The sequence below is a fragment of the Carassius auratus genome, chromosome 22 (assembly GCF_003368295.1).
Source record: "Carassius auratus strain Wakin chromosome 22, ASM336829v1, whole genome shotgun sequence".
NCBI lineage: Eukaryota > Metazoa > Chordata > Actinopteri > Cypriniformes > Cyprinidae > Carassius > Carassius auratus.
In genome coordinates this window covers 30,275,632-30,300,538 of record NC_039264.1, presented here as the reverse complement: position 1 = coordinate 30,300,538, position 24,907 = coordinate 30,275,632, and the positions used below count along the sequence as shown (strand labels likewise).

Below are 24,907 nucleotides of genomic sequence, written 5' to 3'. Positions count from 1 at the left end.
TTTTGTGTGTGTTTTAGTTTAGTTTTGTAGTTTTGTAAAAATAATTCTTACCATTAGCAGAATGTTTATCTTTTCTTCAGAAAACAGGTCTTTCTATCTCAAGTGATGTTTCTTCTTCAGTAAATGTGTGTTGATTTCAGAATGTGGAGGTATTTTTGCTCAAACAGTGAGTGATGTTGAAGAGATGAATATTAGTATCAGAAACGCTGGGTTTATGATAAATGCGCTCTGTTTTGATTGGCTGATGTCATGTGATCTCTCTCCTCGTCTCCTCATTGCTCTCCACTGCTGTTCTGCTTCAGAAGTGATCAGGAGGAAGCAGAAAACACTCCTTTAGCAGCTTGATTCATCAAATACTCTTCTGCAGTGATCTAAAACTGTGTTTATAGTACAGTGATGTCATATATACATAAATAAATAGATGGTATGATGATATAAAGTTTCTATCTTTAGGGGTTTATTTCCTATACTGAGGTATTAAGAACATATAAGAGATCATTTACAGTCAACTGATCACAATATTGAAATGTGTCTGTAGATGATCTGTCTGTGTGTGTGTGTGTGTGTGTGTGTGTGTGTGTCTGTATATGATCTGATCTGTTGGTGTGTGTTCTTGTCTCTTTCAGTCTTGCTGGCTGTGATCTCACTGCTCAGTGTTGTGAGAGATTGTCTTCAGCTCTACAATCCTCAAACTGTGTCCTGAGAGAGCTGGATCTGAGTTACAATGACCTGCAGGACTCTGGAGTAAAGTTTATTTCTGATGGACTGAAGAGTCAGAACTATCAGCTGCAGATACTGAGGTATTAAGAACATATATTATATTATATTATATTATATCTTTATAAAAATAAAGAAAACGGGCTTCATTTAAAATGAAGAGACAGTTTTGTCTTTTTCCAGATAACATATATTATACAGTTTTACAATCACTATTGTGGTATGAATGATAAAACACACTCCAGACTTGCAGCACATACAGTATATTATGATCACAGTTTATGGCAGGAAACATGTTTAGAGGATATTTCTGACTTCTCCTTTAAACAGTAAGAGAGAGTTTCATCAAACTTTCAGTGAAGATTCAAGCAGGATTTTCCTGTAAAAACACATCATGAGAAAACTATTTTTAGTCTTTTATAGTGAATAGTGAATCTGCAGTAAAGGACACACATCTCATCAGTGCCTCATTACAACCCATGTTTTTAAACACGTTTATTGTGTGAAATAATGTGTATTTTGCTCTTAATTTCTGTGCACTAATGCAAAACCTACACTTTAAACATTAATGCAGTCACTCACAGACATAATAAATTAATTTCCACAGAGCTGTAAGTTCATAGATGATGATTAATAGTCAAATAAATACTAAATGTTAATATAATTTTTGGACTCTTAATCAATCATTTAAAAGATCTTCAGCAGCTGACAGAGAATTAAATTCATCTGTTTTATTCCATCATGCTCTCATTCAGGACTCTTTTATTTCATTAAGCTAATTTTAAAGGATTTGATTTCCACATACGTGACTCAGTGAATTCATCTCTGTCTCTTACTGTGAAGCTGAAACTATATATCAAGCATTTATTTAACACGTCTCGTTTGATCTTGAATTACTGTGACCTTGATTAAAATTAATAAAGTTAATAAAGCAAAGCAAAGTTACTGTTCCTGTGAACACCACTGACTCAAACTAAAGCAGCTGAAGCAGCAAATAAAGAGAAACTACAAATATTGATCACATTAACAATACAGCAGGAAGCATTTAATACAGGAAAAAATCTGCTCAACTGTCTGGAGAGTCTCTCAAAACTTAACTTATACCATATTTTTTTACACCTCCAGAAAACATTGCTACATTTAGCAAAATGTTAAATATTCATGAGTTGAATAATCAGTCAGGAGCTCATCTGATCTCAGATATGAATCAATCTGAAAGATTATAAAACATCATATTGTGATTCAGTGTTCAGATTATGTCATCCTCCGTTCACTGAGGACAGAAAACTGACAACACTCTGTAAATGTCTTTATTGTTTTGTTATTTCTTTAATTGTATTTAATCTCTTCTAGATTTTCTGGCTGTAAACTCACTGCTCAGTGTTGTGAGAGTTTGTCTTCAGCTCTACAATCCTCAAACTGTGTCCTGAGAGAGCTGGATCTGAGGAACAATGACCTGCAGGACTCTGGTGTAAAGTTTATTTCTGATGGACTGAAGAGTCAGAACTGTCAGCTGCAGATACTGAGGTATTAAGAACATAGAAGAGATCATGTGTGTGTGTGTGTGTGTGTGTGTGTGTGTGTCTGCAGATACTGAGGTATTAAGAACATAGAAGAGATCATTTACACTCAACTGATCACAGTGTGTGTGTGTGTGTCTGCAGATACTGAGGTATTAAGAACATAGAAGAGATCATTTACAGTCAACTGATCACAACGTGTGTGTGTGTGTGTGTGTGTGTGTGTGTCTGCAGATACTGAGGTATTAAGAACATAGAAGAGATCATTTACAGTCAACTGATCAGTATGTGTGTGTGTGTGTGTGTGTGTGTGTGTGAGTGTAGATGATCTGACTGTGTGTGTGTGGGTGTTGTTTTTCTATTCTGGTGGGGACTTAAACCTGAATACACACAGACTCATGGGGACTCGTGTCACGGTGGGGACCTAAATTGAGGTCCCCACGGGTAAACAAGCTAATAAATGACACAGAATGAAGTTTCTTGAAAATCTAAAAATGCAGAAAGTTTCCTGTGAGGGTTAGGTTTAGGTGTAGGGTTGGTGTAGGGCGATAGAATATACGGTCTGTACAGTATAAAAACCATTACACCTATGGAGAGTCCCCACAAGGACCAGACGTGTGTGTGTGTAGATGATCTGACTGTGTGTGTGTCTGTGTGTGTGTGTAGATGATCTGACTGTTGTGTGTGTGTTCTTGTCTCTTTCAGTCTTGCTGGCTGTGATCTCACTGCTCAGTGTTGTGAGAGATTGTCATCAGCTCTACAATCCTCAAACTGTGTCCTGAGAGAGCTGGATCTGAGGAACAATGACCTGCAGGACTCTGGAGTAAAGTTTATTTCTGATGGACTGAAGAGTCAGAACTGTCAGCTGCAGATACTGAGGTATTAAGAACATAGAAGTGTGTGTGTGTGTGTGTGTGTGTGTGTCTGCAGATACTGAGGTATTAAGAACATAGAAGAGATCATTTACACTCAACTGATCACAGTGAGTGTGTGTGTGTGTGTCTGCAGATACTGAGGTATTAAGAACATAGAAGAGATCATTTACAGTCAACTGATCACAGTGTGTGTGTCTGTGTCTGTAGATGATCTGTGTCTGTGTCTGTAGATGATCTGTCTGTGTCTCTGTGTGTGTGTGTCTGTAGGTTGTCTGGCTGTATGGTGACAGAGGAAGGCTGTGGTTATTTGTCTTCAGCTCTGAGTTCAAACCCCTCACACCTGAGAGAGCTGGATCTGAGCTACAATCACCCAGGAGAATCAGGAGTCAAGCTGCTCAAACACAAACTGCAGGATCCAAACTATAAACTGCAGATACTCAAGTATGTCAAACACTAATACTGACGTACTGAACATGTGTGTGTGAATGATGCTGATCTACATTAAATTATGTTTCATTAACAACATTTGGGAAGAGCTTTTTCAGATTAATCAACGCGTTTAGCTAAAGTGGAGCTTGTTCTTATAATTAATTCAAATATAAATACAGCCAACTGAACTCCGTCCCATGACAGCTTTCACCCCAGTCGCTACTTTATCCTAAATCCAACATTTCCCTTCTGATGATGAGTTTGGATCCCCATCACAACCCACTGGCCCCAAAGCTACTCCTTCCCCACCAGGTCCAGTCGATGAGACCAGAGCTTTTATCATGATGACTTTGCTTGCCCTGCCAGAAAGACATCCTTTTCACTTACCAGCATCCTCTTTTGTCTCAGCCACAGCAATCATTCCCTCAATCAGAAAGTGGACATTTTGGGGCTGAGACGAGCGCTGATTAATGCACATGTACAGTTTTCCCAGTTAATAACCAAAGCACAGCTTTATTCTTAAAGCCAGCTAACCTTCCAAAACAGTCATTAGAGCCATCAGGGAGCCAGAGCCGTGCTCCAGATTCCTCCACTGCAAAACCTCTTTCTCCTCCCTCCTCTGTTCAGTCTTTTCCTCCATCTCTCTCTACATCTTTCTGTGTCCTGCAGCTCCTGTAACAGATGCTGGCGTGAGGCTGCCTCCACCAGCGGCTCAAGCCTGTGCTCCTCCTCCATTCCCTTTGTTAGAAACTCAGAAGCGAAGAGTTAGATTTTTTTTTTTACTGATTTTGATAGGTCTACACACAAATACACACACTCACAGACACACACACACACACACACACACACACAAATTAATACTGATTATATGAGTGTGAACTTATGAACCTGTGTTTGTGTGTTTATAGTGTGGATCATGGAGGAGAGATCAGGATGAGAACGGGACTACGAAAGTGTAGGTCTACACACACACTCACACACATTTGTTTTTGTGAAAAGTGTGTTCATCCCATAGGTGTAATGGTTTTTATAATGTAGAAACTGTATATTCTATGTCCCTTCACCAACCCTACACCTAACCCTAACCCTCACAGGAAACTTTCTGCATTTTTACTTTCTCAAAAAAACTCATTCTGTATGATTTATAATTGTTTTGAAAAATGGTGACATGGGTTATGTCCTCATAAGTCACCCTCTCCTTGTAATACCTGTGTCATACCCATGTCATTATACAGAGTTGTGTCCTGATATGATACAAAAACATGCCCACATACACACACACACACACACACACACACACACACACTGAATCAGTGTGAATGTTGTTCATAACATTAATAATAATAATACTTTTATTCACCAAAACCAAAAGTGACCGTAAAAAACATTTATAATGTTACAGAAGATTTAATCTAAAATAAATGCTATTCTTATGAAGTTTCTGTTCAACAAAGAATCCTGGAAAATAAAATACATCATTTCCACAAAAATATGAAGCAGAAAAAAAGTTCAATATTGATAAAAACCAACATTAATGATTGAGCTTCAAAAATCATAACAGAGCAGTAAATCATCATATTATTCTGATTTCTGAAGATCATGTGACACTGAAGACTGGAGGAATGATGCTGAAAATACAGCGGAGCATCACAGAAATACATTACACTTTAACACAGATTCACACAGAAAACAATTTATTAAATCAGAATAATATTTCTCAATATTACTGTTACTTGTTGAGCAGAAGAGACTTGTTTCAGATATTATAAATCTTTGAGCAGGGCCCGTATTCACAAAACATTTGATCTTAGCACTAAGAGTTCTCCTAAATAGCAGCTAAGACAAACTTTTACTGAGGAACAGAGAGAAGTCTTGAGCTCAGAGGAAGGGGGCGGGGCTAGGGATGATGTCAGCATGCTCATTAACTATGCACACAGTTATTGGCTGATAGTCTGTCAGAGATTTATTCAGAGAAATATTGTAGAGCACGATATTATGTTGTCATGTTCAAATTAATCACTCCTTCACTAATCCCTATTCTGCCTACAGAACATCTAGTGCACTATATAGTGTATAGGGAGCGGTTTCAGACAGCTCTAGTCACAGACATCTTCAGTGTTGTGTTGTTCTTGATGTCTCTCTGTTCTTGTGTTCAGATGCCTGTGAACTCACACTGGATCCAAACACAGCACACACTCGACTCGTTCTGTCTGATGAGAACAAGAAGATCACATTAGTGAAAGATCATCAGCTGTATCCTGATCATCCAGAGAGATTTGATCGTGTTCATCCTCAGGTTCTGTGTGTTGAGAGTCTGACTGGACGCTGTTACTGGGAGACTGAATGGAGCAGACGAGCTGCTATATCAGTGTCCTATAAAGGAATCAACAGGAAAGGAGGAAGGAGAGATTGTATGTTTGGATTGAATGATAAATCCTGGAGTCTGTTCTGCTCTGATAACAGTTTCTCTGTCCGTCACGATGAGATCATACCTGTTCTATCTGCTGACCCTTCATCCTGTAAGAGAGCAGGAGTGTATGTGGATGTGTCTGCTGGTGTTCTGTCCTTCTACAGCGTCTCTGACACACACACACTCACACACTTACACACACTCAACACCACATTCACTGAACCCCTCTATGCTGGATTTAGACTTTATTATCCTGATTCCTCAGTGTCTCTGTGTGATATTAAATGATAGAGAGACTCTTTCCGATGTTCACACACACACACACTCATCAAATCTCACATCATTACATTTCTATTCCTTTTTTATTCGTTTTTCATCGTCATACAGAAGTTATGAATCTAGATCAGACTCTCATACTGTTCTGAATCTTTAATAAACAGAGTAATATGTGTGCTTTAATATTTCTATTGTAAACTGCTCATCAAATCTCACATTACATTTCTATTCCTTTTTTATTCATTTTTCATCGTCATACAGAAGTTATGAATCTAGATCAGACTCTCATACTGTTCTGAATCTTTAATAAACAGTATTATGTGTGTTTTAATATTTCTATTGTAAACTGCTCATCAAATCTCACATAATTGCATTTTTATTCATTTTAATTTGTGTTTTATTGTCTTACATTAGTTATAAATCTAGATCAGACTCTCATACTGTTCTGAATCTTTAATAAACAGAGTAATATGTATGCTTTAATATTTCTATTGTAAACTGCTCATCAAATCTCACATCATTACATTTCTATTCCTTTTTTATTAGTTTTTCATCGTCATACAGAAGTTATGAATCTAGATCAGACTCTCATACTGTTCTGAATCTTTAATAAACAGAGTAATATGTGTGCTTTAATATTTCTATTGTAAACTGCTCATCAAATGTAATAAAAGTCCATGAGTGACTCATTTGATCCTGAACTGGTTTCTGAATCCTGATGTGAACTGATGACAGTATGAATAATCATGAATGTGATTGAGATCAGAGGCTGAATTGACTCCGAATGAATCCGTCTCCTGATCGTCTGCTTTATTTTTCTGTCTGCGCTGATTTAACACTCGATTCACTAAATGAATTGTGTCCAAACACTCACAGTATCACTGCTGAACACAGTTGATCTGGCTCTAATTCAGTCTTTCAGGAGCTTCAGAGCTTCAATCTGCTGCTTGATCACTAGAACATCTTCATCAGCATCTCTTCTTCTGAAATGATGCTCTTTTCTGCTTTGTTATTTCTCCACGAGCACAACAGCTTTATATGACAGGAGCCACACAGCTGTCACTCAAATATCTAACAGTAATCATCAGGCCGAAGTCGAGCTGATATTTGCATGTATTTGTAATCAAAGATGCACAGAAGCTGTTATGGCTCAATCTGACAAACTGAAATGAATGTAATATAAGGCTGTAGTTTCATGCATACAGGACACTTTACATCTGTCCACTTAAAATAAATGATGTCAAATAAACAATAAAAGCAGTCAGAATGATGTCATCTCATACAATAAATAAATTCCCTTTTCTTCAAATGCTGCTGGTGAAGAGCAAGAGTCTGTAATGCCATTATTTTAGAGCATTTCTTACATTCTGCTTTTGGCACCAGGTGTCTTCAATATTGAACCTTTTCACAATATTTACATTTTCAGAGATATTGAATTTGGGATTATCATTTTGAGAAAGCAGCCTTTAAAGATATGTACAAAACAGAAATAGATAAAGTGCTATGAAAGAAACACTTGAAGGTGTATTTTGGATGTTTTCGTTCCATTGGTCTGAAAAAAAAGTTAAAAACTTAATGACAAAACAAAAATCTCAAAATTGACTGGTGCATAAATCATTGTTTTTGTCTGCAGTGTCTCTATACCAAATACAAAGCCAGCCTGTTTATTAAAGCACAGTATTCAAATAATTGTTCAGTCAGTCACTGGGTCCTTATTTTGGTGAATATAGTCTCTAATGAATATAGGTGAATACAGAGGTGACTGTCATGCTGCCTAGTCTCTGTTTCCCTGGGTGTCCACTAGTGGGCTCACTTCCCCTTAGGCACTTCACCGTAGGCACTAGTATTTCTCTAGTCTTGTCCTGTCATCACAGTAATTGCACTCCTGTTAATTGCACCAGGTGCAGTCAATTTATTTGTCATTAGTCTCCCTATAAATACCAGTCTTTTCCTGTTGTGTGTATGGAGTCCTTCCCCTTCGTGAATCCAGCATTCTTGTCCCCCGAGATTCTTTCTGTCTGCTCGTCCTCCGAGTCCGCTCGTATTCCGAGTCCCTTTTCCTGACCTTCCTTTGTTTGTTTTGTTTTGGACTGATTGTTTGGTTTTGACCTTGGCTTGTTGACTACGATTTAGATTATCTCTTATTAAAGACATCTGCATTTGGATCTTTTTATCTCCCTGTGACTCTCTGGTGCACAATCGTCACAGAAGGACTCCATCAAAAAGATCCAGTGGTATGTCTGTTCATATTTCCTCCCCAGTCACCGAGCGGGAGAGGAATGGTTTTGTGGGTACTCGCCTTGTCTTGTTTCGTGGGACCAGGGGAGGTAGCTCATGAGTGAGTGGTCGAGAGGAGGTCCGGCATCACTCTCCACCATGGCCCCCCGTCGACCCTGGGTTTGTGAGAAACGGATGGGAGCCGCCGTCTCACCATTGTGGACGGAGAGGGGAAAGGAGGCGCAAGTCTGCCGAGCCAGCGCCGCTGCACAAGATGCCCGCCAGTCCAGTGCCGCTGCGCAAGATGGCCGCCAACCCAGTGCCGCTGCGCAGAATGGCCGCAGACCCAGCCCCAAGGACAGAGTCAAGTCACCGGTGATCTACAAGGACCGAGTCAAGTCACTAGTGATCTTCATGAAAAAAGGCAAGTCACCATTGATCTTCATGAACAAGGAAACACCATGGGAGTACCAGAGTCTCGTCATTTCTCTGTGGAACTACCAGAGCCTCCCCACATTTCTGCTGAACTACCAGAGCCTCCCCACATTTCTGCTGAACTACCAGAGTCTCTCCTCCCTTCTGCGGAACTTCCAGACCCTCGTCACATCTATTCAATTCAATTCAATTCAAGTTTATTTGTATAGCGCTTTTTACAAAACAAATCGTTACAAAGCAACTTTACAGAAAATTATGTTTCTACAATATTTAGTAGTAGCTAGTAGTTTGTGCACATTTGACAGGATTTTTGAAAAAAAAAAAAAATAATAATAATAATACAAGACGTAGTCAGCTAGACGATGAACTATCAATATTATTAATTAAGTTATTATATGATGCAGTCACACATTTAGCAATAATTGTTAGTTCTGTTTGTTGATTCAGGGTTAGCATCATCTGGGGTCCTCTGGGGACTTTGCTATCCTAGGAACTACCAAACGTCCAGCGTTTTGTGACCTTAGGGTGCGTGATGGGTTGTAGCGTGGTAGAAGGCTAGTTACGTATGCAGGAGCTAAACCATTTAGGGCCTTATAGGTTAGTAATGATAATTTGTAACTGATACAGAACTTAATAGGTAGCCAGTGCAGAGACTGTAAAATTGGGGTAATATGATCATATTTTCTTGACCTCGTAAGGACTCTAGCTGCTGTATTTTGGACTACCTGTAGCTTGTTTATTGACGAAGCAGGACAACCACCTAGAAGTGCATTACAATAGTCCAGTCTAGAGGTCATGAATGCATGAACTAGCTTTTCTGCATCAGAAACAGATAACATGTTTCGTAGTTTGGCAATGTTTCTAAGATGGAAGAATGCAGTTTTTGTAACATTGGAAATATGATTTTCAAAAGACAAATTGCTGTCTAATATAACACCCAGATTTCTGACTGTAGAGGAAGTAACAGTACATCCGTCTAGTTGCAGATTGTAATCTACAAGATTCTGTGTAGTGTTTTTTGGTCCAATAATTAGTATCTCTGTCTTATCCGAATTTAATTGGAGAACATTATTTGTCATCCAATCTTTTACATTTTTAACACACTCTGTTAGCTTAGATAATTGGGAAGTTTCATCTGGTCTCGTTGAGATATATAGCTGAGTATCATCAGCATAACAGTGGAAGCTAATTCCGTATTTTCTAATAATATTACCAAGGGGCAACATGTATATTGAAAATAGAAGGGGACCTAGGACGGATCCTTGTGGCACTCCATATTTTACTGATGATAAATGAGATGACTCCCCATTTAAGTAAACAAAATGGTAGCGATCGGACAGGTAGGATCTAAACAATCTTAGAGCCTGCCCTTGAATACCTGTATAGTTTTGTAATCGATCTATGAGTATGTCATGATCTGTGGTGTCGAACGCTGCACTAAGATCAAGTAAAACTAGAAATGAGATGCAGCCTTGATCTGACGCAAGGAGCAAGTCATTTGTAATTTTAACAAGTGCAGTTTCTGTGCTATCGAGGGGCCTGAAACCTGAAATTCTTCATACAGATCATTTTTATGCAGGAAGGTGCTCAATTGAGCAGACACAACTTTTTCTAAAATTTTAGACATAAATGGAAGATTTGAAATAGGCCTATAATTTGCCAGTAAACTAAGTTCTAGTTTTGGTTTCTTAATAAGAGGCTTGATAACCGCCAGCTTGAATGGTTTTGGGACGTGACCTAAAGATAACGACGAGTTAATGATATTGAGAAGCGGTTCTTCGGCTACAGGTAACAGCTCTTTCAGTAATTTAGTGGGTACAGGATCTAATAAACATGTTGTTGGTTTAGATACAGTGATAAGTTTATTTAGCTCTTCCTGTCCTATGGTTGTAAAGCACTGCAGTTTATCTTTGGGTGCGATGGATGAAACTGAAGTGTTAGATACTGTAGAATCTACATTCACTATTGTATTTCTAATGTTATCTATTTTATCAGTGAAGAAATTAATAAAGTCATTACTATTTAACGTTGGTGGAATATTTGAATCAGGTGGCGTCTGGTAATTTGTTAACTTAGCCACTGTGCTAAATAAAAACCTTGGATTGTTTTGGTTATTTTCTATGAGTTTGTGTGTATGCTCTGCCCTAGCAGTTTTTAGAGCCTGTCTATAGCTGGACATACTGTTTTTCCATGCAATTCTAAAAACTTCCAAGTTAGTTTTTCTCCATTTGCGTTCAAGACTACGAGTTTCTTTCTTGACAGAGTGAGTATTACTGTTATACCATGGTACAGTACGTTTTTCTCAAACCTTTTTCAATTTGATCGGGGCAACAGCTTCTAATGTATTAGAGAAAATAGTGCCCATGTTGTCAGTAATTTCGTCTAGTTCATGTGTATTTTGGGGTACAAATAGCAGTTGAGATAGATCAGGCAGGTTATTTGCGAATCTTTCTTTGGTGGCTGGAACAATAGTTCTGCCCAGACGGTATCGCTGCGACATATAGTTAAAAGGTTAGTTCACCCAAAAATGAAAATTATGTCATTAATAACTCACCCTTATGCTGTTCCAAACATGTAAGACCTCCTTTTATCTTCGGAACACAGTTTAAGATATTTTAGATTTAGTCCGAGAGCTCTCAGTCCCTCCATTGAAGCTGTGTGTACGGTATACTGTCCATGTCCAGAAAGGTAAGAAAAACATCATCGAAGTAGTCCATGTGACATTAGAGGGTCAGTTAGAATTTTTTGAAGCATCGAAAATACATTTTGGTTCAAAAATAGCAAAAACGACGACTTTATTCAGCATTGTCTTCTCTTCTGTGTCTGTGTGAGAGATAGTTCAAATCAAAGCAGTCTGGATATCCGGTTCGCGAACGATTCATTTAGTCAACCAAATCGAACTGAATCGTTACGGTTTGCATCTCTAATGCGCATTAATCCACAAATGAATTAAGCTGTTAACTTTTTTAATGTGACTGACACTCCCTCTAAGTTCAAACAAACCAATATCCCGGAGTAATTCATGTACTCAAACGGTACATTGACTGAACTGCTGTGAATAGAGAACTGAAGATGAACACCGAGCCGAGCCAGATAACGAACAAAACATTGACTCGTTCACGAGTCAAGAACCGTTTCTGTCAGACGCGTCCGATTCATGAACCGAGGAGCTGATGATACTGCGCATGTGTGATTCAGCGTGAAGCAGACCGACACACAGAGAGTCTGAACTGAACTGATTCTTTTGGTGATTGATTCTGAACTGATTCTGTGCTAATGTTATGGGTGCGGGTAAACCGAAGGCTTGAATCAAGGGCAATCATTGCAAATCAGAATCAGAATCAGAATGAGCTTTATTGCCAGGTATGTTTACACATACGAGGAATTTGTTTTCGTGACAGAAGCTCCGCAGTACAACAGAATGACAGAGACAGAACATAAAACACATAATAAAAGAATGAAAAAATACAAATAAGTAGATAGTGAATGACAATATACAAATGACAATTGTAGGCAGGTATATTACAAAAATGCAGTTATGTATGTACATGTAAATTATGTGCAAAATTTAAGTGTATACTAAGTATGTGTGTTAGATAAATAAAGTGTATGTGTATATAAATATAAAGTGTAGTGTGTTCGCCGTTATTATCAACTGTTCATAAGATGGATTGCCTGAGGGAAGAAACTGTTCCTGTGTCTGGTCGTTCTAGTGCTCAGTGCTCTGTAGCGTCGACCAGATGGCAACAGTTCAAAGAGGGAGTGTGCTGGATATGAGGGGTCCAAAGTGATTTTGACAGCCCTTTTTCTCACTCTGGATAAGTACAGTTCTTGAATAGAAGGGAGGGTTGTACCGATGATTCGCTCAGCAGTCTGGACTACCCTCTGTAGTCTTCTGAGGTCAGATTTAGAAGCTGAGCTGAACCAGACAGTTACTGAAGTGCAGAGGATGGATTCGATGCTGGTGGAGTAGAACTGTTTCAGCATCTCCTGTGGCAGGTTAAACTTCCTCAGCTGGCGAAGGAAGTACAACCTCTGCTCGGCCTTTTTTATGATGGAGTCAATGTGAATGTCCCACTTCAGGTCCTGTGAGATAGTGGTGCCCAGGAACCTGAATGACTCCACTGCAGTCACAGTGCTGTTCATGATGGTGAGTGGGGGGAGTGCAGGGGGGTTTCTCCTGAAGTCCACGATCATCTCCACTGTTTTGAGCGTGTTAAGCTCCAGGTTGTTGAGAGTGCACCAGACAGCCAGCTCTTTTACCTCCTGTCTGTAAGCAGACTCGTCACCGTCCTGAATGAGGCCGATGAGTGTGGTGTCGTCTGCAAACTTCAGGAGCTTGACAGAGGGGTCCTTAGACGTGCAATCATTAGTGTACAGGGAGAAGAGCAGTGGGGAGAGAACACAGCCCTGGGGAGCTCCGGTGCTGATTGTACGGGTGCTGGATGTGTATTTTCCCAGCCTCACTAGCTGCTGCCTGTCTGTCAGGAAGCTGTTGATCCACTGACAGATGGAGGTGGGTACAGAGAGCTGATTTAGTTTGGGCAGGAGAAGGTTTGGGATGATCGTGTTAAAGGCCGAGCTGAAGTCCACAAACAGGATCCTCACATAAGTCCCCGGTCTGTCTAGGTGTTGCAGAACATAATGCAGTCCAATGTTTACTGCATCGTCCACAGACCTGTTTGCTCTGTAGGCAAACTGAAGAGGATCCAGCAAGGGTCCAGTGATGTCCTTCAGGTGGGCCAGCACCAGTTTTTCAAATGACTTGCACAGGAATTGCAGGTGTGGGGGAGAAGAGGGATGCAGGAGGTGAGAATGGTGAGAGTGTTTTATAGGAGAGGTGTTCAGGGTGGGTTGCAGGAGCTGTTAGTGGTGTGAACGGTAGTTTGGAGAGGCATTCGGGGCTGGTTGCAGGAGTTGTGAATGGTGTGAATGGTTTTGTGGGGAGGCATTCAGGGCAGGTGATGGGTGTTCTTTCAAACCTGCAGTAAAACTCGTTCAGATCGTCTGCCAGTCATTGATTCTCTACAGTGCTGGGGGGTGGTGTCTTGTAATTGGTGATCTTCTTTAGACTTTTCCACACTGATGCGGAGTCGTTGGAAGTGAACTGAGTCCTTATTTTTTCAGAATAATTCCTCTTTGCCACTTTGATCTCTTTTTCCAATGTGTATTTAGCCTGTTTATACAAGACATTGTCCCCCTTCACGTAAGCATCTTCTTTGGCCTGACGGAGCTGTCTGAGTTTTGTAGTGTAGTTTAAATCTAGATTAAAGACCCATCTCTTTAACCTGGCATACACATAACATACTAATATGCTTTTAATATCCAAATCCGTTAAAGGATTTTTAGGCTGCATTAATTAGGTAAACTGGAACTGGAAACACTTCACATAACACCGTACTTTCTACATCATTAGAAGAATGGCATCTACGCTAATATTAGTCTGTTTCTCTCTTGTTCCGAGGTCACCGTAGCCACCAGATCCAGTCCGTATCCAGATCAGAGGGTCACTGCAGTCACCCGGATCCAGTACGTATCCAGACCAGATGGTGGATCAGCACCTAGAAAGGACCTCTACATCCCTGAAAGACAGCGGAGACCAGGACAACTAGAGCCCCAGATACAGATCCCCTGTAAAGACCTTGTCTCAGAGGAGCACCAGGACAAGACCACAGGAAACAGATGATTCTTCTGCACAATCTGACTTTGCTGCAGCCTGGAATTGAACTACTGGTTTCGTCTGGTCAGAGGAGAACTGGCCCCCCAACTGAGCCTGGTTTCTCCCAAGGTTTTTTTCTCCATTCTGTCACCGATGTAGTTTCGGTTCCTTGCCGCTGTCGCCTCTGGCTTGCTTAGTTGGGGTCACTTCATCTACAGCGATATCGTTGACTTGATTGCAAATAAATGCACAGACACTATTTAAACTGAACAGAGATGACATAGCTGAATTCAATGATGAACTGCCTTTAACTATCATTTTGCATTATTGAGACACTGTTTTCCAAATGAATGTTTTTCAGTGCTTTGACGCAATGTATTTTGTTTAAAGCACTATATAAATAAAGGTGATTGATTGATTGATTGATAGTGAACCACGGTTTGTCATTATTGTAAATTAGTTGAGTCTTGGTAGGAACTTATCCTCACAGAAACTGATATATGAGGTTACCGTCTCTGTGAGTTCGTCCAGATCGGTGGCAGCAGCTTCAAAAACACTCCAATCAGTGAGGTCAAAACAAGATTGTAAATCCTGCTCTGCTTCATTAGTCCATCTTTTTACAGTCCTTGATACAGGTTTAGCTGATTTTAGTTTCTGCCTGTAGGACAGTATAAGATGAACCAGACAGTGATCAGAACATCCCAAAGCTGTTCGTGGAACAGAGTGAAATGCATTCTTTATTGTGGTGTAACAGTGATCCAATATATTGCTGTCTCTTGTGGAACATGTAACATGCTGTCTGTATTTTGGCAGTTCACGGGAGAGATTGGCTTTGTTAAAGTCCCCAAGAATGATTAAAGCAGAGTCCCGGTGCTGTTGTTCTGTGTCTGTGATCTGATCAGCGAGTTTCTGTAAAGCTGAGCTCACATGCGCTTGCGGAGGGATGTAAACACTGACCAGAATGAACGAGTGAAACTGACGCCATTATGTCGAGCACAAAAGAACCGGTGAACCGTTTTCTTCAACCGGTTTATTGAATCGAACTGTCCGAAAGAACTACTGGTGATCCGAACACCGATGCAACCGATTCTTCACTCGTGAACGAGTCAGTCTATTGTTCGTTATCTGGCTCGGCTCGGTGTTCATCTCCACAGCAGTTCAGTCAGTGTACTGTTTGAGTGCATGCATTACTCCGGGATATTGGTTTGTTTGAACTCAGAGGGAGTGTCAGCCACATTAAAAAAGTGAACAGCTTAAGTCATTTGTGGATTAATGCGTATTAGAGATGTGAACCGTTTAAAACGATTCAGTTCGATTTGGTGAACTGAATGATTCGTTTGCGAACCGGATATCCTGCTTTGATTTGAATTCTCTCTCACAACAGACACGGAAGAGAAGACAATTCTGAATAAAGTCGTCGTTTTTGCTATTTTTGGACCAAAATGTATTTTCGATGCTTCAAAAAATTCCAACGGACCCTCTGATGTCACATGGACTACTTTGATGATGTTTTTCTTACCTTTCTGGACATGGACAGTGTACCGTACACACAGCTTCAATGGAGGGACTGAGAGCTGTTGGACTAAATCTAAAATATCTTAAACTGTGTTCCGAAGATAAAAGGAGGTCTTACATGTTAGGAACAGCATAAGGGTGAGTTATTAATGACATAATTTTCATTTTTGGGCGAACTAACCCTTTAATATCAGTTATACGCAGCATGCATGATACAAGGAAATGGTCTGTAATATCATCACTTTGAGGTACAATATCTATAGCAGTCAGATCGATTCCATGCGATACAATTAAATCTAGTGTATGATTAAAACGATGAGTGGGCCCATTGACATTTTGCTTGACTCCAAAGGAGTCAGTAAACGCAAGTCCTAATGTATCATTTGCATTATCAACGTCCATCCATCCATCCATCCATCATTTTCCGATTATCCGGGGCCGGGTCGCGGGGGCAACAGTCTAAGCAGAGACACCCGGACTTCCCTCTCCCTAGCCACTTCTTCGAACTCTTCCGGGAGGACCCCGAGGCGTTCCCAGGCCAGCCGGGAGACATAGTCCCTCCAGCGTGTCCTAGGTCTTCCCCGGGGCCTCCTCCCGGTGAGACGTGCCTGGAACACCTCCCTGGGAAGGCGTCCAGGAGGCATCCGAAATAGATGCCCGAGCCACCTCAGCTGGCTCCTCTCGATGTGGAGGAGCAACGGCTCTACTCTGAGCTCCTCCCGAGTGACCGAGCTTCTCACCCTATCTCTAAGGGAGCGCCCAGCCACCCGACGGAGAAAGCTCATTTTGGCCGCCTGTATCCGGGATCTTGTCCTTCACCACGACAGACCGGTACAGCGACCGCATTACTGCAGAAGCTGCACCGATCCGTCTGTCAATCTCCCGCTCCATCCTTCCCTCACTCGTGAACAAGACCCCAAGATACCTGAACTCCTCCACTTGAGGCAGGAACTCTCCACCAACCTGAAGTGAGCAATCCACCCTTTTCCGACTGAGAACCATGGCCTCGGACTTGGAGGTGCTGATTCTCATCCCAGCCGATTCACACTTGGCTGCAAACCGTCCCAGTGCACGCTGAAGGTCCTGGTCTGAGGAGGCCAACACGACAACATCATCCGCAAAAAGCAGCGACGAAATCGTATGGTCCCCAAATCCTGACACTCTCTGGCCCTTGGCTGCGCCTAGAAATTCTGTCCATAAAAATTATGAACAGAACCGGTGACAAAGGGCAGCCCTGCCGGAATCCAACATGCACCGGGAACAGGTCTGACTTACTGCCGGCAATGCGAACCAAGCTCTTGCTCCGGTCGTACAGGGACCGAACAGCCCTAAGTAGGGAGCCGCCGACCCCATACTCCCGGAGCACCCTCCACAGGATGTCGCGAGGAACACGGTCGAATGCCTTCTCCAAGTCCAGAAAAACACATGTGGACTGGTTGGGCAAACTCCCATGAACCCTCCAGCACCCTGGAAAGGGTATAGAGCTGGTCCAGTGTTCCACGACTGGGACAAAAACCACACTGTTCCTCCTGAATCCGAGGTTCCACTATCGGCCGAATTCTCCTCTCCAGTACCCTGGCATAGACTTTCCCAGGGAGGCTGAGAAGTGTGATCCCCCTATAGTTGGAACACACTCTCCGGTCCCCCTTCTTGAAAAGAGGGAACACCACCCCGGTCTGCCAGTCCAGAGGTACTGTCCCCAACCGCTATGCGATGTTGTAGAGACGTGTCAGCCAAGACAGCCCCACAACATCCAGCGACTTGAGGTACTCGGGGCGGATCTCATCCACCCCCGGTGCCTTGCCACCAAGGAGGTTTTTAACTACCTTGATGACTTCAGCCCGGGTGATGGACGAGTGCCCCTCCGAGTCTCCAGCCACTGCTTCCTCAACGGAACACAAGTCGGTGGGATTGAGGAGATAGTTCAAGTTCAAGTTCATTTATTTATATAGCACATTTAAACAGCCACACTAGACAGACCAAAGTGCTTTACAGAACAAGCATATAAAAATAAAAGCAGCAAGACACACTTAAGCACATAGAGAACAACTAAGCTAAGATTTATTATAAAATCAAGAAGCAAATGTAAAATAATAAGAACAGTCTAAGATAAGTAATCAATATGCTAACGAGAATAGATAAGTTTTGACCAGAGACTTAAAAACAGAGAGGTTGGGAGCAGTTCTGATCTCTAGAGGCATGGTGTTCCAGAGACAAGGCCCTGCCACCGCAAAAGCACGCTCCCCTCTACGCTTAAGTCTGACACGAGGGACTACCAGCAACGCCTGGTCGTGGGATCTGAGACTTCTGGACGGAATGTACGGATGAATAAGTTCAGAGAGATAAACTGGTGCTAGGTTGTGTAAAGATTTGAAGACAAAGAGAAGAATTTTGAAATCTATTCTCTGCCGGACTGGTAACCAATGTAAAGATCTGAGAATGGGAGAGATATGGTCATATTTGCGACAATTATGGATGAGTCTGGCCGCCGCATTTTGGACAAACTGAAGACGGGAGATTTGAGAATCTGATATACCGCAATATAGTGAGTTGCAATAATCCAGTCGACACGTGATGAAAGCATGAACCGCCATTTCCAGAGTTATTGGAGTGAGAAAGCCTTTGATTTTAGATAGTAAGCGAAGTTGGTAGAAACCAGAACTGACTACAGATGAGATGTGTTTATCAAACTTTAAAGACTGGTCAACAAGAACACCTAAGTTCCGCACTTCTGTAGATTTAAAGGGAGATAGACCTCCCAAGTCAGGGCATGTGCACTGGGACCTTTCACTCGGGCTGAAAACAATGACCTCGGTCTTATCATCATTAAGGGATAGGAAATTTTGATCTAGCCATGCCTTCACCTCCTCTAAGCATAGATGAAGAGAGTTTAGTGCTGCAGGATTATTGCGCTTGATAGGAATGTAAATTTGGGTGTCGTCTGCATAAAAGTGAAAAGATACACAGTGTTTCCTAAAAATTGTGCCCAGCGGTAGCATGTAAAGAGAAAATAGAGAGGGAGCCAAAATAGAGCCCTGTGGAAGACCACATCTCAGGGGTGCCATGGAGCTGGAAAAGTTTCCCATTTTTACTAAAAACTTCCTGTCAGTAAGGTAGGACTGGAACCATGACAGGACAGAGCCTTTTATGCCCACCCACGTCTCCAGTCTAGCTAACAGGGTAGGGTGGTCAACGGTGTCAAAAGCCGCCGACAGATCTAGGAGAACTAGAACCACAGTGTACAGTGTCTCCACGGTCAGTGGAGAGATAAATGTCATTTAGCACTCGCAGGAGAGCGGACTCAGTGCTGTGGGAAGTCCTAAACCCAGATTGAAAGACCTCATATATACAGTTATTTGACAAAAAGTGTTGGAACTGATCCAACACGATTTTCTCTAATAGCTTGGAAATGAAAGGTAGGACAGAGATTGGCCGGTCATTTTTTAAAACAGAAGGATCCAGTGAAGGCTTCTTGAGCAAAGGAGTGACCGTAGCCACTTTAAGATTGGCCGGAACAGATCCAGTGCTTAGACACTTGTTAATAAGCGATACCATACCTGGAACCCACCGTGTTGGTGATTAATTTTAAAAATCTCGGGTGAATGATATCATTTGGGCAGAATGAAGGTTTGAGCTTAGCCTCCACATCCTTCAGTGTCTGGAGGTTAATGGGAACAAAAGCCTCCCAAACACAGGAGGTACGCGGCATAATAGGGGGGAGAGTTAATTTAGGGCAGATACTGGTCCTTAATGTAGTGATTTTGTTAATAAAAAATCTCTGGAAGTCTTCACATAGAGCATCTGAGGCAACAGATAATTTAGCAGATGGGTTTAAAACAGAATGAATGACAGAAAACAAGACCTTAGGGTTAGAGTGATTGGATTTAATTAAGTTTGAGAAGTATGCAGCTTTAGCTGATTTAGTAGTGTTCTGATAAGCTGTAAGTGAGTCTTTGAACATGCGGAAGGAGACACTTAGCCTGTCCCGTTTCCATTTGCGTTCGGCCTTTCTACATATTTGTGTTTGGAGACGAGTGTCAGAATTTTGCCACATATCTGGTGGTTTGGGTTTGTGAGGCTTAAGAGGAGCAGTCACGTTAGCTACTTTAAGCCAGGCAGAATTTAAAAGGCTAAGATGCCGATCTGCATCCAGGTCAGATAAAGGTTGGTCCAAGTGCCAGTGAGAACATAGCTCAGTAAAGCACAAGTCGAAGTTTGTGTTGAACTGAGGAGAATAGAACCGTGACATAACAGGATCAGTAGTGGGTTGAGAAAGCTCCAGAAGAGACAGTGAACAATAAAATAGGCTTGTGATCAGAGAGAGGAAATTCAGAGATAACAATATCAGTGACATCAATCCCATAAGATAACACAAGGTCCAGTGTGTGGCCCTGAGTGTGGGTAGAGTTTTTGACCCACTGCAGTAGGTTAAAAGAATCTATTAAGTCAAGAAACTCCTGCGACAGGGAGTTTGAATGACAGCAGATATGAATATTGAAGTCACCCAACAAAAGGAAGCGATCATAGTTTGTGGCAATGTTGCCAATGAACTCAGTGAATTGGAGTATAAAATCCTTATTGAAGAGTGGAGGGCGGTATATCACCCCTATACAGATGGGACCATTCCAATCTAGGTGGAGAAGCTGAGTTTCAAAGCTGGGGAAGGCCGTTGCAGGGACCAGCCGGCAGCGTGAGGAGAGAGAGTTATTTAAAATAGTTAAAATCCCACACCCGCGTCCATTAGGACGAGGAGAGTTAAAAAATGTACAGTTTGCTGGAACCAGTTCTGATAAGGGAGTTAAATCACCGGCCTTAATCCATGATTCTGTGATGAACATAAAATCCAAGTTGTGTGATGAGTAGAAGTCGTTTAATAAAAAGGTCTTATTCACCACGGAGCGGGCGTTTATTAGCGCCAACTTAGGTGGAGGAATAGACACATGAGATGACGGCGCTTTTCTCAATGAGCGCAGATTTCCGTGATTTACTCCGTTCCGCCGGGCACGTCGGCCAACACTGCGGAGATCAACCTGAGTGGCAAGACTCAGATGTAGAGGGAAAACAGGACGAAGACATCGGTAAACCGAGTCCCGCGGGTGCCATGCTGCAGATCTGCGTCCAAACGAAATGTCAGCTAGTAAATAAGCTTTTAGTTTCGTCATGTAACCTCCGCGGCAACCTCGTTTCCTCCTTCGCTTTCTCCGCACGGAGTTTAGCGGCCACCGGCAGATATCGAGCAGGAAGATAGTTTGGGGAGGCTCGTACGGTTTGTGTAGTGGGCATTCCACGTCCACGGTGTTGAAAGTTTGCGTATGAATCCCCAACGGAGGTGCGGATGTCTAGGAGAGCTTGACGGGCATACACCAGCCGCGTACAACAGGTAAACGACACATCAGACAGAAAGAGAAGAAAACACGAGAGCTGCAGACGGCATGCCAAACACACAGGCGCCATCTTTTTCACACAGGCGCCATCATTCAATTGAATTGATCCTCGAAGTATTCCTTCCACCGCCCGACGATATCCCCAGTTGAGGTCAACAGGTGCCCATCTCTACTGTTAACAGTGTTGGTAGGGCACTGCTTCCCCCTCCTGAGGCGTCGAACAGTTTGCCAGAATCTCTTCGAGGCCAACCGATAGTCTTTCTCCATGGCCTCACCGAACTCCTCCCAGGCCCGAGTTTTTGCCTCCACGACTACCCGGGCTGCAGTCCGCTTGGCCTGCCGGTACCTGTCAGCTGCCTCAGGAGTCCCACAAGCCATCCAGGCCCGATAGGACTCCTTCTTCAGCTTGACAGCATCCCTTACTTCCGGTGTCCACCACCGGGTTCGGGGATTGCCGCCTCGACAGGCACCGGAGACCTTACGGCCACAGCTCCGAGCAGCCGCAGCAACAATGGAGGTGGAGAACATGGTCCACTCGGACTCAATATCTCCAAACTCCCTCGGGATCTGGTCGAAGCTCTGCCGGAGGTGGGAGTTGAAGATCTCTCTGACAGGGGGCTCGGCCAAACGTTCCCAACAGACCCTCACAGTACGTTTGGGTCTGCCGAGTTTGTCCAGCTTCCTCCCCCGCCATCGGATCCAACTCACCAACAGGTGGTGATCAGTTGACAGCTCCGCCCCTCTCTTCACCCGAGTGTCCAAGACATATGGCCGAAGGTCTGATGACACGACCACAAAGTCAATCATCGACCTCCGGCCTAGGGTGTCCTGGTGCCACGTGCACTGATGGACACCCTTATGCTTGAACATGGTGTTTGTTACGGACAAACCGTGGTTAGCACAGAAATCCAATAACAGAAACACCACTCGGGTTCAGGTCAGGGGGGCCGTTCCTCCCAATCACGCCCCTCCAGGTGTCACTGTCACTGCCCACGTGAGCGTTGAAGTCCCCCAGTAGAACGACGGAGTCTCCAGTCGGAGCACTTTCCAGCACCCCTCCCAGAGACTCCAAGAAGGCCGGGTAGTCCGCACTGCCGTTCGGCCCGTATGCACAAACGACAGTGAGAGACCTATCCCCGACTCGAAGGCGCAGGGAAGCGCCCTCTCGTTCACCGGGGGTAAACTCCAACACATGGCAGCTGAGCTGGGGGGCTATTAGCAAACCCACTCCAGCCCTCCGCCTCTCACCATGGGCAACTCCAGAGTGGTAGAGAGTCCAGCCTCTCTCAAGAAGTGTGGTTCCAGAGCCCAAGCTGTGCGTTGAGGTGAGCCCGACTGCATTATCAACGTGAATATTAAAATCTCCCATGATTAGCGCCTTATCAACTGTAACTAGAAGGTCTGAGAGAGGAAATCTGCAAATTATTTTAGGAATTCTGTATACGGCCATCTCAGTTGAACTCTCTGAGCACCCGACTGATCCTGCTGTGGCCACGGAGGCTACCCTTAACTTGTTCATGTTTTTAGTTTCAGACTTGCCCTATCAGACTTATCCTCCTGTTTATTCGGCCACAGGGATGTGGTGGTCTTCTGCTCCGCCCTGGGGGGCGTCTGGTTCGGCCGCACGGATGTGGTGTGATCATCAAAAACAAACTTTAAAAATTGTTTTTGTTCATTTACTTTACATTTTTCTGGTTTAATTACGCTAAGATCTTTTCTAGATCCTACATTATATTTATATTTTGACCTCACGGGGGAACAGACACAGTCTTAATAGTTTTTACAGCGCAAGTACCTTTATCATTTAAGCGGGTGGAACAAAACTCATCATAATGGTTATTTGAGAATTGTCTTACTAGTCACATGGAGCGAAGTGTCCTGGAGATGTTGTCAGAGAGCAGCTCCGCTCCGAATCTGCTGGGGTGTAATCCATCAGCGCGAAACAGTCTAGGACGCTCCCAGAAAAGATTCCAGTTATTAACAAATAACAGTTTCCGTTCTTTACACCATGACAACAACCATTCATTTAAAGCAAAAAGTCTACTGAACCTTTCGTTTCCTCGTCGATACGTGGGCAGTGGTCCTGACACAACGATCGTTGCCGCGGGCGTCGTGCTGCGAACCGTCTCGATCAGGGCTCCTGAAGTCCCTCTTCAGCGTCTCCGTCTGCCGCAGCGTGGTGTCGTTAACCCCGGCGTGAAGCACGACCGCTCTGGGCCTCTCGTCGGCCTTCAGGATCGCGGGTATCTGCGCAGAAACATCGAGAACACGAGCACCAGGCAAACAATGAGTGTGCACTTTACCTTCGGCTAACGTAGCACTTACGTGTCGGACGATGGAGTCTCCGATGATCACAGCGTCGCGTCCTGTCTCGCGGAGGGGAGCGAAGCGGTTCTGGATGGAGATCTCGGAGGGGGAGAAGGCGTCGCCCGGGACCCGGGACCCAGCTCGCATCCTCCGCTGTGGATGCACCCAGGGTCCGTGGTGTCCCGGCGTCGCAGTGAAGGACATCTGGGAAAATCGCGTCCTGGGTGCACCGGGCCTGCGCAGAGAAACACACGGAGTAGACGTGGTGGGACTGTTAACAGTACGCTGTATACTTACCCCGGACTTGTGAGCGTCAGCCCGGGATGATTGCAGTGCGGCTCTCCTCTCTCTCAGCTCGGCCTGCCTCTGTTCCAGGTCGCGAATCTGCTTCCCCACGGCCTCGAGCTCGAGCTGCACAGAGTGGAGACATTCATCCGCCATTAAAGCAAGTAACAGTGAGTACAGCAGTGGTAATGTGTGTGAATAGAGTATTAGCAATGTAAGCGCAGTTAGCAGCAACCACGCTTGCTGATGCTAATGGGCTAAAAGCTAATCGCGGACCCGGGAGATCAAAATAAAACTAGTGATAGCGAGGCGCTCTGATTGTTTTTGTTGTAGAATACAATAGAGGATATATTCACACGTTATATAAACGGAAACGATGATGTATAAAATTGATTTTTAAGTTAAAAATAGTCAATGAAAAAGAATATAGTGACGGAGCTCAAACGCAGTACAGCCGCCAACAACGCAGAATTCGCGTCAAACGCTAATTGCACAAAAAGCACCATTTGCGCTTTATGGAAGGCCAAGAGGGTAAAATACACGTGCATTTTAACACGTGAAAAATCAGCGCGTATTTAATGTGTATTTCACGTGTTAAATACGCGTTAAATAAACGTGAAATACACGTGAAGTACGCATTAAAAAATCTGTTTGAATGGTCAATGTCATTGGCTGCTGAGGACTTGGGTCAAACCACTTCTGTGAGCTTAGAGGGTGTGTACCATTCATAGACAGGCAACCACCATTTAACATGCTAATAGATCAGCTTATTCTGCCTTATTATTTTGTCTTTTTTTTTTTGTATAGCCTATAATATATTTAAATTGCAGTTTTATGAAATATTTATTTTTTACCACTCATGCCTTTTTGTAAATAAA

The 24,907-nt window shown here is 43.0% G+C and overlaps 1 protein-coding gene and 1 long non-coding RNA gene across 16 annotated transcripts in view; one reads left to right on the top strand and one right to left on the bottom strand.

Annotated features, from left to right (window-relative positions):
• The window catches only part of LOC113040332 (NACHT, LRR and PYD domains-containing protein 12-like), a 36,758-nt gene extending 29,834 nt beyond the window's left edge, over positions 1 to 6,924 (top strand). For 10 of the 15 annotated variants that reach the window (XM_026198683.1, XM_026198680.1, XM_026198682.1 and 7 more), the window contains 6 exons: positions 627 to 800; positions 2,071 to 2,244; positions 2,943 to 3,116; positions 3,380 to 3,553; positions 4,450 to 4,496; positions 5,698 to 6,924. In XM_026198683.1, coding sequence (XP_026054468.1) covers positions 627 to 800; positions 2,071 to 2,244; positions 2,943 to 3,116; positions 3,380 to 3,553; positions 4,450 to 4,496; positions 5,698 to 6,239 — 1,285 coding nt within the window. In that variant the 3' untranslated portion in view covers positions 6,240 to 6,924. The remainder of the gene's footprint in view (positions 1 to 626; positions 801 to 2,070; positions 2,245 to 2,942; positions 3,117 to 3,379; positions 3,554 to 4,449; positions 4,497 to 5,697) is intronic. The other 5 variants (XM_026198679.1, XM_026198678.1, XM_026198677.1 and 2 more) reach the window with 5 other exon arrangements.
• On the bottom strand, positions 6,769 to 23,347 carry LOC113040356 (uncharacterized). The gene is made up of 2 exons (XR_003275190.1): positions 23,294 to 23,347; positions 6,769 to 8,824 (listed from the first exon to the last, which is right to left on the bottom strand). It is a non-coding gene; the product is annotated as an uncharacterized LOC113040356 (long non-coding RNA).
• Positions 23,348 to 24,907: the final 1,560 nt, after the last annotated feature.